Source organism: Pelodiscus sinensis, chromosome 4 (assembly GCF_052426305.1).
Source record: "Pelodiscus sinensis isolate ZL-2025 chromosome 4, ASM5242630v1, whole genome shotgun sequence".
Taxonomy (NCBI): domain Eukaryota; kingdom Metazoa; phylum Chordata; order Testudines; family Trionychidae; genus Pelodiscus; species Pelodiscus sinensis.
The window spans coordinates 127810515-127824526 of record NC_143055.1 but is presented as its reverse complement, the minus strand read 5'-3'; the positions used below and the strand labels follow the sequence as shown (position 1 = coordinate 127824526).

The 14012-nt window shown below is 46.2% G+C and overlaps 1 protein-coding gene across 1 annotated transcript; it reads left to right on the top strand.

Annotated features, from left to right (window-relative positions):
• Positions 1–3340: 3340 nt before the first annotated feature.
• On the top strand, positions 3341–12845 carry LOC102461350 (permeability factor 2). Its single transcript, XM_006133867.5, has 4 exons — positions 3341–3495; positions 6691–6823; positions 7867–7950; positions 8709–12845. Exons 1-4 carry the CDS (start codon positions 3432–3434, stop codon positions 8740–8742), a joined length of 315 nt encoding a protein of 104 aa, XP_006133929.4. The 5' UTR covers positions 3341–3431; the 3' UTR covers positions 8743–12845.
• The last annotated feature ends 1167 nt before the right edge of the window (positions 12846–14012 follow it).

Genomic DNA, 14012 nt, shown 5'->3' with positions numbered 1-14012 from the left:
GGCCCCCAAACAGGGCCGGCCGGAGCCATTTGTGCGCCCCAGGAGTGCGGCACATGTGTGGCCCGGGCGCCCGGCACATGCATGGCCCTACCCCCAGGGCGTCCGGTGCATGTGCGGCCCCGCCTGGTCCAGCAGCCCTGCGCAGCGCCCCCTATAATGGGGCGCTCCGGGCGCTAGCCTGGTCAGCCCGTAGCTTGGGCCGGCTCCGCCCCCAAATTTAGGGGGGTCATAGGCAGTTGTCTAGAGCTGATGCTGTGGGATGAGACAGCAAGGTGCAGGCAGTGGCTCCTGGCTGCACTCAGACACTGTCGTGGTTGTATGTAACCACCTCACTGGGATCAGGAGCAGGCCCATGTCTCCAGGAGGCAGGTACCCCAACAGGGCTGGGGACAGGTGTGGAGCCCAAGTGTTCACCGAGAAACCTTGGCCACAAGGAATCTCAATGGTCAGGCCCATCCTCACACCTGCGTCTATCATCTCGTTGTTAATAGCTTACTCTAAAGGTCAGAAGACAGACCAAGAGTGGTAAACTAAAGGGATTTTATTAACAGGAAAAGAGAGATAAACGAGGTACGACAGCTAAGTATTAACTATACAATTGATGGACATACAGATCTATAAGGACCCCACTGTTACAAAGGAATTTAGGAAACAGAATACACTGAACCAAACTGTGACACAAGACGGACCCAAAAGGACAGGAAGGTGGCTAGATAGAGAGCCACCAGCACTGTACCATGTCTTGCAGCTTTCTCCCTCGCTCTTGCGACACAGCTCCGGATGGTCAGGAGGGGTCAGAACCAGCAACAGCAGCAGCTGGAACGGTGGCAGTGTCTAGAGCTGTAAAATCTGCAGATGTTGGGCAGATTTTGATGTAACCAGTCTAGCCCCTGCCTATGTGAGTTCAGTCACTGGGCAGATTGTACCCATATGACTGCCAGGGTTTCCTGCCACCAGGTGGAAAGCGTGGGAAAGGAAGGGGCAGAAGAGACACCAAGATGGATTCCTAGTTGTTGTTTTATGGTCCAAAATGGCATCTGTGACCAAAATGGCAGCTGCTAACTTACACAAGTGGCAGCTGGGCTCCCAGGCATAGGGCTGGTGTCAGAGCCCTGGGCAGCACACCCTCCCCCACACCCCAGGCATGGGGTTGGCAACAGCTGGGAACCCATGTAAAATTGGGGGGGTGCTACAGCACCCCCCATTCCCATGCCGATGCCTCCTTGCCCTGGTCCTGCTCCTGTGGCCCTGAATGGAGCCCTCAGCCTGTGGAGCAGTCACTCCTCTGTTGCCCCCCTTCCACCACCTCTGCCTAGGCAGGCCCACCGACGGGTGGGTGGGGACGGAGGGCAAAGGCAGCAGTTGCCCAAGGGGCCTGGGGCTCCCAGCTGCCACCCCTGCTACTGCAGCAGTGGTGGTGGCTGGAGCCCCGGGGGCCACTTAAATTGCCGCTGGAGTACGGTGCTTCATGCTTAGGGCTGGGCGCGCCAACACCATGGTCCAGGCAGTGCTGAGAGCTCACTGCCCCAACCCCGCCCCATCTCCCCAAGCGTCCACCCTTTCCTAGGGTTACCAGATGGCTTAAAAAAATATCGGACACACTTGCCCTCTGATGTGGGGGAGGGAGAACCAGACCAGGGGGGAGCAGGACTGGCCAGGGGAGATCAGGGGGAAAGGGGAGAACCGGACTGTGGGAAGCAGGGCTGGCTGGGGGGGAACCAGCCGGTGGGGAGCAAGGCTGGCTGGGAGGGGATTGGGGGGAGCAGGGCTGGCCAGGGGAGATTGGGGGGGTGGAAACCGGCCAGCGGGAAGCAGGGCTGGCCGGGAGGGGGTTGGGGCATATGGGGCTGGCCAGGGGGGAACCAGCTGGCAGGGAGCGGGGCTGGCTGGGGGCGGTGAGCAGGGGTGGAATTGGCCGGAGGGGAGTGTGGCTGGCCCGAGTGTACACAGATCCCGGGGTACTGCCTGTCCCACGCGTGGTCCCAGCAGGGCGCATGGGCAAGTCCAGCCCCGGGGATTCCTAAACCCCCGCCCCGAACCCCTCTCTTCCCCCGCACCGCTGCCTCTGCCCCCACGCCCGCCCCCACCCCCGCCTCCCTCTCTTTCCCTCTTCCTCTCTTCTGCGTAGTTGTGTGCTGAGTGGCTAGTGGACACACTCACACAGTGTGAGCATGTCTAGTCAGGCAGTATGCAAGTATGTACTGATACGTATGATAATAATAAAACTTAAATTGAGAAAATACCAGACGTATAAATGTCTGGTATTTTCTCAATTTGTTTCCCGGACAGAGAGCTCAAATACCACACTGTCTGGTTCAAAACCGGACACCTGGCAACCCTATCCTTTGAAGGGGCACAGAGACAGCCCTCCCACACTTTGCCCAGAGGCCCATGTAAGCTGCTGTTCCCCTCCCACTCGCGTGTAGAGCACCATAAACCCTAGGGGCGACATTGCTTGCAGCTGTCACCGTTTTGCAGTCTTCAGGCCTTCCTTCCGCATTCTTCCCTGTAACCTCCTGGTGAGTTTTTCCCCAACCACTTGCCAAAGGGCCCCCGACCCGACCCCACTCATTTAGCTTGGATGGAGTACCACAGTGGAAGTACCCAGACTGAACTTCCCTGGGACAGGACTTCTCTGCAGCTGCAGGAGGCCAGCAGATGGCCCAGAGAAAGGGAAATAGCGTGAAGCTGCCAGTGCCTGGATCTACCTTATATTTGATCATAGCCTAGCTCAGTGTTTCTCAGCCAGTGGTACAAGTACCTGTAGGGATACTGAAGAGAAGTCTGGGGGCCATGTCAACACAACTGAAATTTGGAGAAAACTGAATTTGTGTTAAGTTTTACAGCACTTTATTATTTTTGTACTTTTTACACCCAAAAATTTCATTGCCCGCCCAGCTACGATTAAGTTGTTTAAACAAATGTGTTGCAACTGTAGAAAAAAATTGTGTCTCTATAAAAAAAGGTTAAGTACTCCCAGTACCTACAGTTTTCAGAGTACCCCTTTAAAAAAAAATGTGCGAAACACTGGCCTAGCTGCACAGACATCAGTTGGGGGCCTTCTATGGTTCACCTACTTTGGAGCCTACTTAACACCTTTCCACATGTGGACAGAGTCCCAATTCTCTTCTGAAGACCTCCCAATAAAAATTACACCTAATTCCCAATAGCAAATGGGCATATAGTCCTGTTGTACCATAACCCCTCACACACACCACATTTAGTTCTTTAGAGGAAGGAATGAGGACTATCCAGCCAACACACTTACTACATGAGTTTTGTGTGTGTGTTCCTTATATGCACAGGACTCTTAACAGACAATCCCATTGTGAAGGCTAATCTCCAGCAAGTTCCCCTTGGGGGGATGGGCTGGAAATAAAAAGAAGAATCATTCAGGCTGCATCCAGTGACCTCGTCTAACAGACGCAGAGATGAGGAGCCTGGCAGTCATCCTGGTGATCGCCCTGATTGTAACTGACTTTGGCATGCTGACTGGTGAGTAACTCTTCCCTTTGGAACTTTGCTCACTGGTGTAATTTGCTTTTGAAAGGGTGTAATTTTCACCAGGAGCCTGTGAGTAAGCCCCATAAGCGATGACTCTCCTTTTGGCTTGGGTACTATTCCTACCCCTCGTCTAGCAAGGCCCCGATTCTGAACTGTGCAGGCAGATTCTCATACCTGCGCCCAGAGCCAGAGAGCTCCATCTGAACTGAGCCCTATGGACTGAAAAGGAGCTGCCCGTGGCATGGGGGTATGTAGGACTGGAGCTGATACTTGTTGCCATTTTTACATTCCATTGTGTTACAATGGAATTGATGAGCCAGTAAATGCCACTGTCTACACATAAACTATTTATAGTACATTATAATCCAAACCCATGGAAAGTACCCTTTATTTTGCTTTTCTCCTTGTGACATGCAAAATGAGGCATCTTTGAAAATACTAATGTGACACTGTAAATGAGAGAGACCATGCTGAAATTTTTAATCGGTTTCAAATGGTAGTTACGATGAAACTATATTTTGACATATGCTGTAACTTGGAAAAAAAGACTTGTGATTTCTCATAGGGGAGTAAATTAATATTCATCTCTCATGTGTCATAGTAATTCTCCCCAGGCAGGGGGAGATGACTGGTTCATTTTGGTTTACCAAAAAGGTACTGCCACACCTTTTTACCCTCATACCTGGGTGAACTAAGATGAAGGATGTTCCACCCAGCCTCTTTAAAATTCCACAGTTCTATTTCTAATCTAATTTGTCTTAACCATTTTTGTTAATTAATATTTTGAATACATTTCTTATTCAATGTCACTAACTGCAGCAGTCCAGAAGACAGCAACCAATCAAATCATTTTACTGGTGAAAAAGATGTCAGTTTTAACATCTTATTGTATAGTATCCAGGTTTTATGGCTGACACATCACCGCAGAAACTGTGGCCCTCTGTGTTTGAGTTTTCTTACCTGGAACGTTTAAGCCCAAATTCTTTGTTTATGCCGGCTACTGGAGTTTTACCATAAGTCCTGTGTGAGCAGGATTGGACCTGTAATGATACTGGAAAAATTAACGTACTGCATGCTAAGCAGGGGTACCTAGTCAAAGAAAATATCAAGGCCTCAGTAATATTGTCCTTAATCCTGTAAAAACATACACGTGCCTTTCTTTATGCACTGCAAATAGTAATCTTCATTGAAGTCAGTGGCCCTGCTAACAGAATGGTAAATTAAGTATGTGCCTGTATCTTTGCAGGACTCTGGGTAAAACTTTAAATCCTTACGTGCTTGCTTGTTCCTCCTTTCTTGCAGTTTAGGTATGTGAAAGGTTAATCAGTGGGAGCTGGAGCCGATTCTGCCTACCATGGGCAGGGGGCTGCTCCAGCCCTGCAGGGGGCCTGTCAGAGATAGGGCTGTTCCAGTTGTCCAGAGAAGCCCCTGTCTACAGCAGCCCCTTCACCCATTCGCCCTTTAATCAGTTAAGCAGTTAAGCATCACGCTTAACCAGTTAACCAATTTAACAGGATTTTACATCCCTATTGCAATTTTCTTTTACACTCATACCAGTGAAGTGACAAAAATATTGCAAAAGGGATTATAACTAACAATTCTTCTTTGGTACCTTAAAAAGTAAAATCAATCACTAACATTGCACATAATGGTAGAACTAATGGACTGGACTGTATAAAACATTGGCTAAATTTTCAGTCGTTCCTATATTCTAAAGGAACTTAAGCACTTGAGGGACAAGTTCATTGACTTTCATCTCCTAATCACCTGCTTCATTTAGCTTCTGAAATAAAAGCCCTTATTACTGAGAAAATATTTAAAGTAATATTACATGGAAGGTTGTTACATTGTGTTAAGTTTAACCAAGATTTAACTCAAACATGGAAAAGTCTATTACAGCAAAACCAATGATTTCTGGCTGAACCAAAAGGCAAACATTCTTATTATATAAAGAATCCAATTCACTGCAGCAGAAGAAAAACATTTAGAGCCTGATTATTTGGGGATGAGCAGAAAAATGGGTAAAATATTAAAGAATCCCTTTTCCAGAAGTGGCTTAAGCACTCAGAAGGCTAATTCCCATTTAAATAAGTCTGGACTCTACTTAAAACTTAGATTGACCTGGCTACCTCACTCAGGTGTCCATTGCCCGGCTGCATCTCCATTGGCGGTTAAGTTGCCATGAGTTTTTCACACTCCTGTTTGCATTGGACCTATCTACTGCCACTCACCGAGGTGGGTTACCTACTTTGATGGAACCCCTCCTTCTATCGACGCAGGAAACTTTTGTGCTACGGCGCAATACCCACCTAGCTGCAGCACTGCCGCTGCTGCGTAGACTTGCTGTTAGGCTCCACGTTTCAGTGTCTAGCTCCAGTTTTAACCTTCTTCCAAAACAGATCTCACTTCTGTGGTTACATTACGGCGTGAGATATGGGCATGAAAGAAACCTTCTGTGCTTCTTTTCAAGTCTTTGTCCCCAGTCCTGTAAGTTACTCCCAGCAGGCAGACACCTGTACCCACAAGGAGTAACTTATGGGACTGGGGCATTTATTAGTTTATATGTGAACTAAACAGGTAACAATTCTGATCTTGAAACTGATTGGGTTGGCTACTATGCCTCTGTGGAACCCTACTGATGTCCACGGAGTTCCACGTGACACGGCAATCCACCCCACCCCCCTATAATGGGCATAGAATAAATGTATTTATAATTTATAATTAATTAATCTGTACTGTCTAGAGGCAAGGGCACCAATGTGGTAGGCACCATACCAGCAGAGAGCTGGATTATAAATTCTTCAGGGCAGGGACTAAGTTGAAAACTGCAGACAATGGATGAATACAAACCAACCAACTGGGGCATAAGTAAATGATGAAATAGATACTACTGATATAATAAACGGTGCTGATAGCATGCATGTGAACAAAAATGTTTTATTGGTATCCCAAATGAGAGTTTGATGGAAGGCAACAAACGATCCTTAATTCCCATCTGACTTTCTCTCTCACTGCTATGGCTCACATTTGTAAAGACAGAGATGTAAATTCAGTTATAACTTTCATTAGTGTTTGTTTGTTTTGAGGATGGGTTAATTTTGATGCAGTCTTTGGAGTGGTTTAGAATGGATTTGGGCCTTGGCTAACAGAGACATACAGATAATTGTTTAATGCTTCCTGTTGCAGGTCTACCTCTGGGCCTTCAGCCCAGCCTGAGATGCAGATGCCTCAAGCAAACCTCAGACGTCATCGGTCCTGGAAGGATTAGTGCTGTTGAGGTGATTTCTCAGGGGATTCATTGTCGGCGGCAGGAGATTATGTAAGTGGGAAGTCCAAAGACCAATGACCCTCAGTTTCTGCAAAGTTTTGTCATTCATTCATCAGGTAGTTTGCCTGATCAGTTTTCTCTGCACGGCTTGTTTGTACCTGTCCAGCCTGAGTTCTTGAAATCCTGCCAGATCTCATAAAAGACGAACTGTAACAAATTCTACTAAATGCAAGACCTCCAGGGCAAAAGAGGCTAGAATTACCCCTAGCAAGGATGTGAAGTGATGTATTACCTCTGAGTCCTCACTGGCCTGATCTAAACTAAGGAAAGGTGCATTTTAAAATGCGTTGGATTTTGTTTCCCTGCCATCTGGCTTGTTGGCCCAGATGGCAAATACTGAACTTGAGACCTCCAGAGCTTGTAAGAACCCAAGAACGGCCATACTGTGTGTCTATCAGAGAGGGTCTAAACTAGAGGTTCCCAAATTTTTCAAACCTCCTTTTTGATTTTTGAGAAACCCTCACACCCTCCTCCCCAAAAAATAGCAGCAAAACTTGTTGAGGGGGAAAAAAAAGGAACTGACTGGGGCTGAAAAACAAAAATAGCAGCAAAATTTGGGATGGGATTGACTTGGGTGATGTTTACCTCCACTCACTCTGCGGAGAAGACATAGTAAATTTTGGTGCGACTTTGTCTGTACTTGGGCTATGTCTTCACTGGTAGTCTGCTCTCCAGTGTGTCACATAGACCCATGGGATATGCCCCTGGCGGTCTTCAGTGGCTTGGCCTGCACCTGGTTGCAAGGTAGATGTTATCAGCCTGAATAACACCTGAGTTTTAACCCCCAGCCCCAGTTATGCCACCAAACCTTGGCCAGAGCTTTTGAGGTGGATGGCATGAGGGTTGAAGCAACAACCATGTGAGAACCCAAGTTAATTCCGAGTGAAGACATGCCCTGAGGGGTCAGCCCCAGTGCACTACACTGACTACTGAAAATGCGGGTTCCACCCACCCCAGCTCAGCTTTTCTAGGTAGGGGATCATCCTGGAAGGGTTGCTGTTAAGAGAAGCTAAAATGACCCTATTGTGTTTCAGCCTTACCCTGAAGACTAAACAGAGAGTCTGTGTGATTCCCGGAGCAGCATGGATCCAGCTGCTGCTTCATAAGCTTGTGCAGAGGTACTGTACATTTGTTAGCTAATCGCTACCTTTTGGTGGGCAGAGGCTGCCTTGAAAAAGATGCAAGATTTCACAGGAAGATAGTTTTGTTTTACTCGATTGCCAGTTCAAACTGGAAAAACAGCAGGGGTCTAAATAGGAGATAGTGAGGAGTCTAATCATTCAAGAGAATGTTTTGCTGTCACTCAACATTCAGAAAAAAAAATCTAGCAATGTGTTATATCTTCCAATTCCATGTGCAGTGGCAGAATATTCTTCCCTTCCCCTACAAAGACCACCCATAGTGCTATTGTCCACTATTCAGTGTAGAATGTAGCAGCTATTTGAGGGAGCTGTATTTTGGAGGGGGAGAGGGGCAGATTAATGACCTGTAAAGTACTTTTGGGAAGTTTGGGGTTGGTTGATGCTTTAAATTTGCATAGTGGTATTTCTCATCCAACCTCCCCCAAGATACATTTCAGTAAAACTTAGTTTCTAGTGCATAGACCTTAGCAAAAGAAAGGCCTAGCACCATTATTTCAATTACCTTGACAATTAATTTAAATTGTAAGTAAGTTACCATTTAAATTTCCCATGTCACAACTAGTGTTTAAACATCTTAGGCAGCACAATGATAGGGACAGCTCCTTGTTCAAACACACTCTAAATTGCCATTTGACATTGGTGGTAATTAATTGTCTTCTGGTTTGGATTTTTTTTTAAAGAAGATAGCAAATATTGTTAGTTTCTTAAACACCTTTTTTCCCCCCTCAATACAGTAAGACCGTCCATGCAGTCCAGTTCCTTAAGTGAGTTTTCCCAGCAAAGGAAACAGAACAAAAGCAGGCTTATTAATGGACTGACATCCTTTCTTGGAAAGCAACTCTTCAGACTTCGCAACTACTGTTACTTCTTCGTTGTACTATTTGTATTCTAATAAGCATGTTTAAGACCTGCAGTTTAAAAATCTGTAGTTACTTGTAATTTCCCTCACCAACATCAGGGACAGAATATGGACTTGTGCCTATTTTGATAGGCACAATAAGGATGAACTCTGTCTTGTGAGAGCTTAATATTTTCTACTGAGACAAATACTGTGAAGAGCTTAGTTCCCAATATAGCATGGGGAAGATTCAACGAAGTCTCTCTGTTCCTGCATAAGTTAACTATGAAATAATTTGTAAGTGCACTATTCTACTCTATATCATAGGGTAAAACTCTGCTTTCTCATCTGTCCCCTCCTGAGATCTTGGCCAACTGCCTCGGTCTTCTTTTCCTTGGTCCCCTTAGGCATGGTGTGATTTCTGCAAAGTTCTCTGCAAGGCCCTAGTCTCTACTTTTCAGTCCCTCTTACCTCGCTTTTCCTGTGCTGCCTATAGTAACGGTGACAGATTTGTACAGAAAACAAACAAACCTTCCCCTAGTTTCTGTCTACCTGCCTCTTAGATTGTGTGCTTGGGACAAGGGCTCACATTCTGGTGTGTCTAGAAAGAGCCCAAGAAAGAGATTGGGGCGTCTGCTGCAAACAAGTGCATCAGAGTGACTGCTTGAATAAGACTTTCAGGACTCCATTATTTGAGTGCTGGAAATATCAAGGCAGACTTGCATTTCCACTGCAGAGCCCATTTTCAGATGACATAAGTTGACTAAAACTGTGTAAGTACAGGTTATACGCAGGAATTTCTGTGGGGCTGGGGTGCGAGCCATGGCAGGTGCTGGTGGCTGCTGTGCTCCTGCCACAGCGGCCCAGCTTTACCCCCCCCCCCCCGCCTCAATCCTGGGGGCGGGGGAAGCCCCAGCCTTCCCCTGGCCGGCCAGAGCATGGGGAGGGAGGGTGAGGCAACATGCCACCCCAGCCTCACACTTACTTGGGGGATGATAGGGGGTACGTTCACACCCTTCGCACCAATCCCCACCCCCTGCATACAGACCTGAACAAACCCCTCCTCTGCATCCAGGGCTATCCTTAGAGGGGGCAGAAGACCTGAGGTAACCCCCCCTGGCAGGCTCCAACCTGCCTCTGCTCCATCCCTTCCCTCAAGTCCCACACGACAGATGAGGGAAAGTACCAGAGGCAGAGCGGCAGCAGGGGTTGTTGCCCCTCCCACCATGGTGGCAGGAGCCAGAGGCTCTGCAGTCTGCTCCACCTTCCTAGCCCTCTGCACCTCACTGCTCTGCGGGGCCTGGAGCAGCTGCCCCGAATGGTCCTAGGGACAGAATGGCTCTGTCCATATCCCTCATGTATGTTTCTAGTCTTCTCTGGCTTACTTGTAGGTTAGCTACCCAAATACTGACTGCAGCAAGGTAGAAGAGAGAAAGTGAGGACAGACAGCTCCTCTGATGGGTCTTTGAGCTGTATCTGTGGTCCCGGAGCTTTAGTTTCACCTTTGATTTAATGAGAAAAATTATCCTAGGTGCTCCCACTTTCTTCTGAGGTGACCCACACACTGGAGAGAGAGACACTCCTATGGACCAAAGGCCCCTTTCCCGTGCACAAGTTGGTATGGAGAATGTCATCTGGTGCCCAGCCAGGAACATCTCCAAGCATCAGAGTCGGGAGGCCCGTTTTTAAGGAATAAAGATATGGTCAAGTGCTATGCCCTACCAGCTCGTAGCTACCAGATGTCACTGAAGATGTGTCTACACAGTATCCTAAACTTGAACTATGATACGCAATTTGCATAGCACAGATAGCGTATCTTATTTCAAAATTTGGTGCGTCTACACAGTGCCAAATTTCAAAATAACATGCTATTTTGAGACATCCCTTAACCCTTGTGGAACAAGGGTTACTGGGATGCCGAAATAACAAGCTGCCCCTTTTTGGAAATAACGGGCATGTTAAGACACAGGGTAGCTACCTCCAGTATCCCAAAATAGGATATGTCTACACTGTACAGCTGAGAGGGTTTATTTAAAAGGTAACTCTCTTCATGAGGTAACTCTTAGCACCATGGGGCCTTGCTCTTGGTTGGAGCCGTCCGTACATCAGATCTCTAATGATGAGAGATCTCAAACTTGCAGTGGGGCAAAGTGTAGCACAAAACACAGCATAAGAGGCTGCCTCAGTCCCTGTGTCAATTTACAAGACTGAGGGAGGAGATGGGTGAAGCTAAGGCTGGAGGAGGCAAGCCCTGCTCCTTCTTTGCAGTCCCCCACCACCTCCACCCAGCGTGTGGCCAGAGCCTCCGTGGCCCCAGACCACAGGGAGGGTGGATGCTCAGAGCCAGCCTATACTATTATACCCACCGCCCCTGGAAGTAATGCTGCAAGTCAGGCTGTGGGGACTGAGATGCTGCCCCATCTATGTTCTCTCTCCTGTGAATATTTATGTTCCATTTGTTATCCTGCCATCTGAGTCACCTTTCTGGCAAAGCAGAAATGTATTTAGGACCCTGATCTGATCAGCTGTGTTTCACTTCATAAAAAAGTTCAGGCTGCTATGCACTCACAGCTCTGGTTACCAGACCCAAAAGTAGACTGGCTTCTCTTTTCCCAGGGTTGCCTTTTCTATCCTGACTGCACTTTAATTGTAGGGTATGTTATTCAATCAAATCATTTATGCATTTGGTGGTTTCAGATTTCAGAATTGTTTCCGCTGGGATTTCAAATGAAAACTTTGTTTTCTTCAAACAGGCAATTTTACCCAATGAAACTTCACCTGCATAACACATGATCTCATTCCAGTGCAATTTTTGGTCTTAAGATGTTTTAATAAAATATGAAGCTTTTATTTACAACTACAACTGGGCACACTTTTCCATAAAATTCACGTTTATTTTCTCCTGCCATTCACTGAGAGTTTACATTAAACCCTTTATCCATCACCCTACATGCAGTATAAACACCCAATCCTACAGGTTTTCCTGAGGTCTAATCAATAAAGCCCTGCACAGATAAAAAAATTTGCATGTGCAGAAATGAGCTGTGGATATCTGCATTGACATCTGTGGATGCGGATATCCACAAATTTGCAGGGTTCTAGATACAACATTTGTATCCACATCCACAAAATGAGCTGCAGATACTCACGGATAGAAAGCAGCAATCTACTAATCATTCAGGGCTCAATTGAATAGAGTACCTTGATTAGTAGAGTCCTCTTTTCAAATGTTTTTCCTTTCTTAACTCAGAAATGACCCACCCACAAACTGAAACACTTGATTAAAACCACAGAATGATCTATTGGGGGATCCCCTCCTTTTAAGGGGAGAAAACAATTAACTCAGTCTTCCCTGAAGACAACTGCACAAGGCTTCTAAGTGTTTAAAAAGGAAATGGACAAGATTTAAAAAATATAGCTAAGTTCTGTACCTATTTTTGGTATGTAACCTGAGATGCTCAAGAGAGGTCTGATTTTCAAGACATTCGGAGCCCTCTGAAGAAAGTCTCACACCTTTTTATATGTCTCACGTTGAGCATCTAAAATAGACAAGATTTTCAAAAGCAATGGGTCAAGTGCTGCTAGTCCAAGCCTTTGAAAACTCCTGCTCTAAAAGGTATCAGCTACGCTAGATGACAGTTTGAACTGCCAAACTCTATGTTGCGGCTTGTAAGGGCAAGTCCTGAGCTGGCTGTGAGGTGCTTTATGTACCTGTACCTCTGCAGGTATGGTCAATCGCAGGTCCTGTTGGCCACAGCTCGCCATTCGCAGCCAATGGGAGCTATGCAAAGCAATGTTCTGGTCTCTGCTTATGGGAGATCATAGCTCCTGTTGGCTGCAGATCACCATTCCCAGCCAATAGGAGCTGCGGGAAGTGGAGCAAAGTGCCTCGTGGCAAGCTGGTGGCTTCCTCTTACAAGCCGCAACCCAGAGTATGAAAACCCCAGTTTTAGAGATACGTTCCCACTGCTTGTTCTAAAGTGACAAGAAATGCCACAATCTCCCCTCTAATCCCTTTTTTTTTTTTTTTTTTTTTTTTAAAACAAGAGCTCACCGGACACTGCCATTACAAAGTAGAATGAGGCAGGTCAAAAAAGAGTTAAGAGCAAAAGACTCAAAAACTAACAGGAAAAAAAAAGTACATCACATGCAGTAAGTCTGCCAAAACAAACACTGGGACCAGGGGACAATAGGAGTACTGGAGGAAGACAAGGCTATTCTGATGACTTCTTTGCATTCGTCTTCACTGTAGAAGAGGTAAGGGAGATTCTCACATCTGAGGCATTCATTGTACCTGAGAAATCTGAAGAATTATCCCAAACTGAGCTATCATTGGAGGAGGTTTTGGAAGATTATTAAAAACTGGAGTCACATTTCTAGATGATTGAAGAATTACTACCTGTGGTACAGAACCTATTGCTTAAATCGGCTTCTGTAACTATTCTCCAATTTCATATGAGTTCCTTCTGAATTCTTGGGTGAACACTATCTTATCCTGATTTATCAAAGGCTCCAGAGGTGATCCTGGGAATTACAGGCCAGTAAGTCTAACTTCAGTACCAGGCCAATGGGTTGCAACTGTGGTAAAGACCAGAATTATCTCTCACACACACACACACACACACACACACACACACACACACACACACACACAATGTTAGGCGAGAGCCAACAGAGCTTACGTAAAGGGAAACCATACCTCATCTCTATATTAGAATTCTCTAAGGAAGGAAGGGAGGTAAAAATAAGGTTGCCAGATGGTTTCAACAAAAAATTCTGGACACACTTGACATTACATCACAATCTACATTACATCTTATTTAGAAAATACTGGACATTTATATTTTCTCAATTTGTTTCCCCAACAGAAAGTTCAAATACCAGACTGTCCTGTTCAAAACCGAACACTTGGCAACCCTAGATAAAAAGCATGTGGAGAAAGTTAATCGAGTGGATATAACGTACTTGGATTTCAGAACACTTTTGACACTCACCAAAGCTCTTACACAAACAAAGGAGTCATGGGATAAGAGGGAAGGGCCTCTCATGGATCAGTAACCAACAGATTAAATGATAGGAAACAAAGGGTAGGAATAAACTATTGTCTTTCCGAATGGAAAGAGGCAAACAGCAGTGTCCCCTGGGGATCTGTTCTGGTACCAGTGCTGTTCATCCCTTTTTTTCAGGATCATTTATGAAT

Bases quoted from the DNA above. Each gene is read 5' to 3' on its own strand.
- LOC102461350 (XM_006133867.5), top strand. From the start codon at position 3,432: ATGAGGAGCCTGGCAGTCATCCTGGTGATCGCCCTGATTGTAACTGAC. The intron at 3,496-6,690 runs GTGAGTAACTCT...TTCCTGTTGCAG, and splicing joins TGACTTTGGCATGCTGACTG to GTCTACCTCTGGGCCTTCAG. The intron at 6,824-7,866 runs GTAAGTGGGAAG...ATTGTGTTTCAG, and splicing joins TGTCGGCGGCAGGAGATTAT to CCTTACCCTGAAGACTAAAC.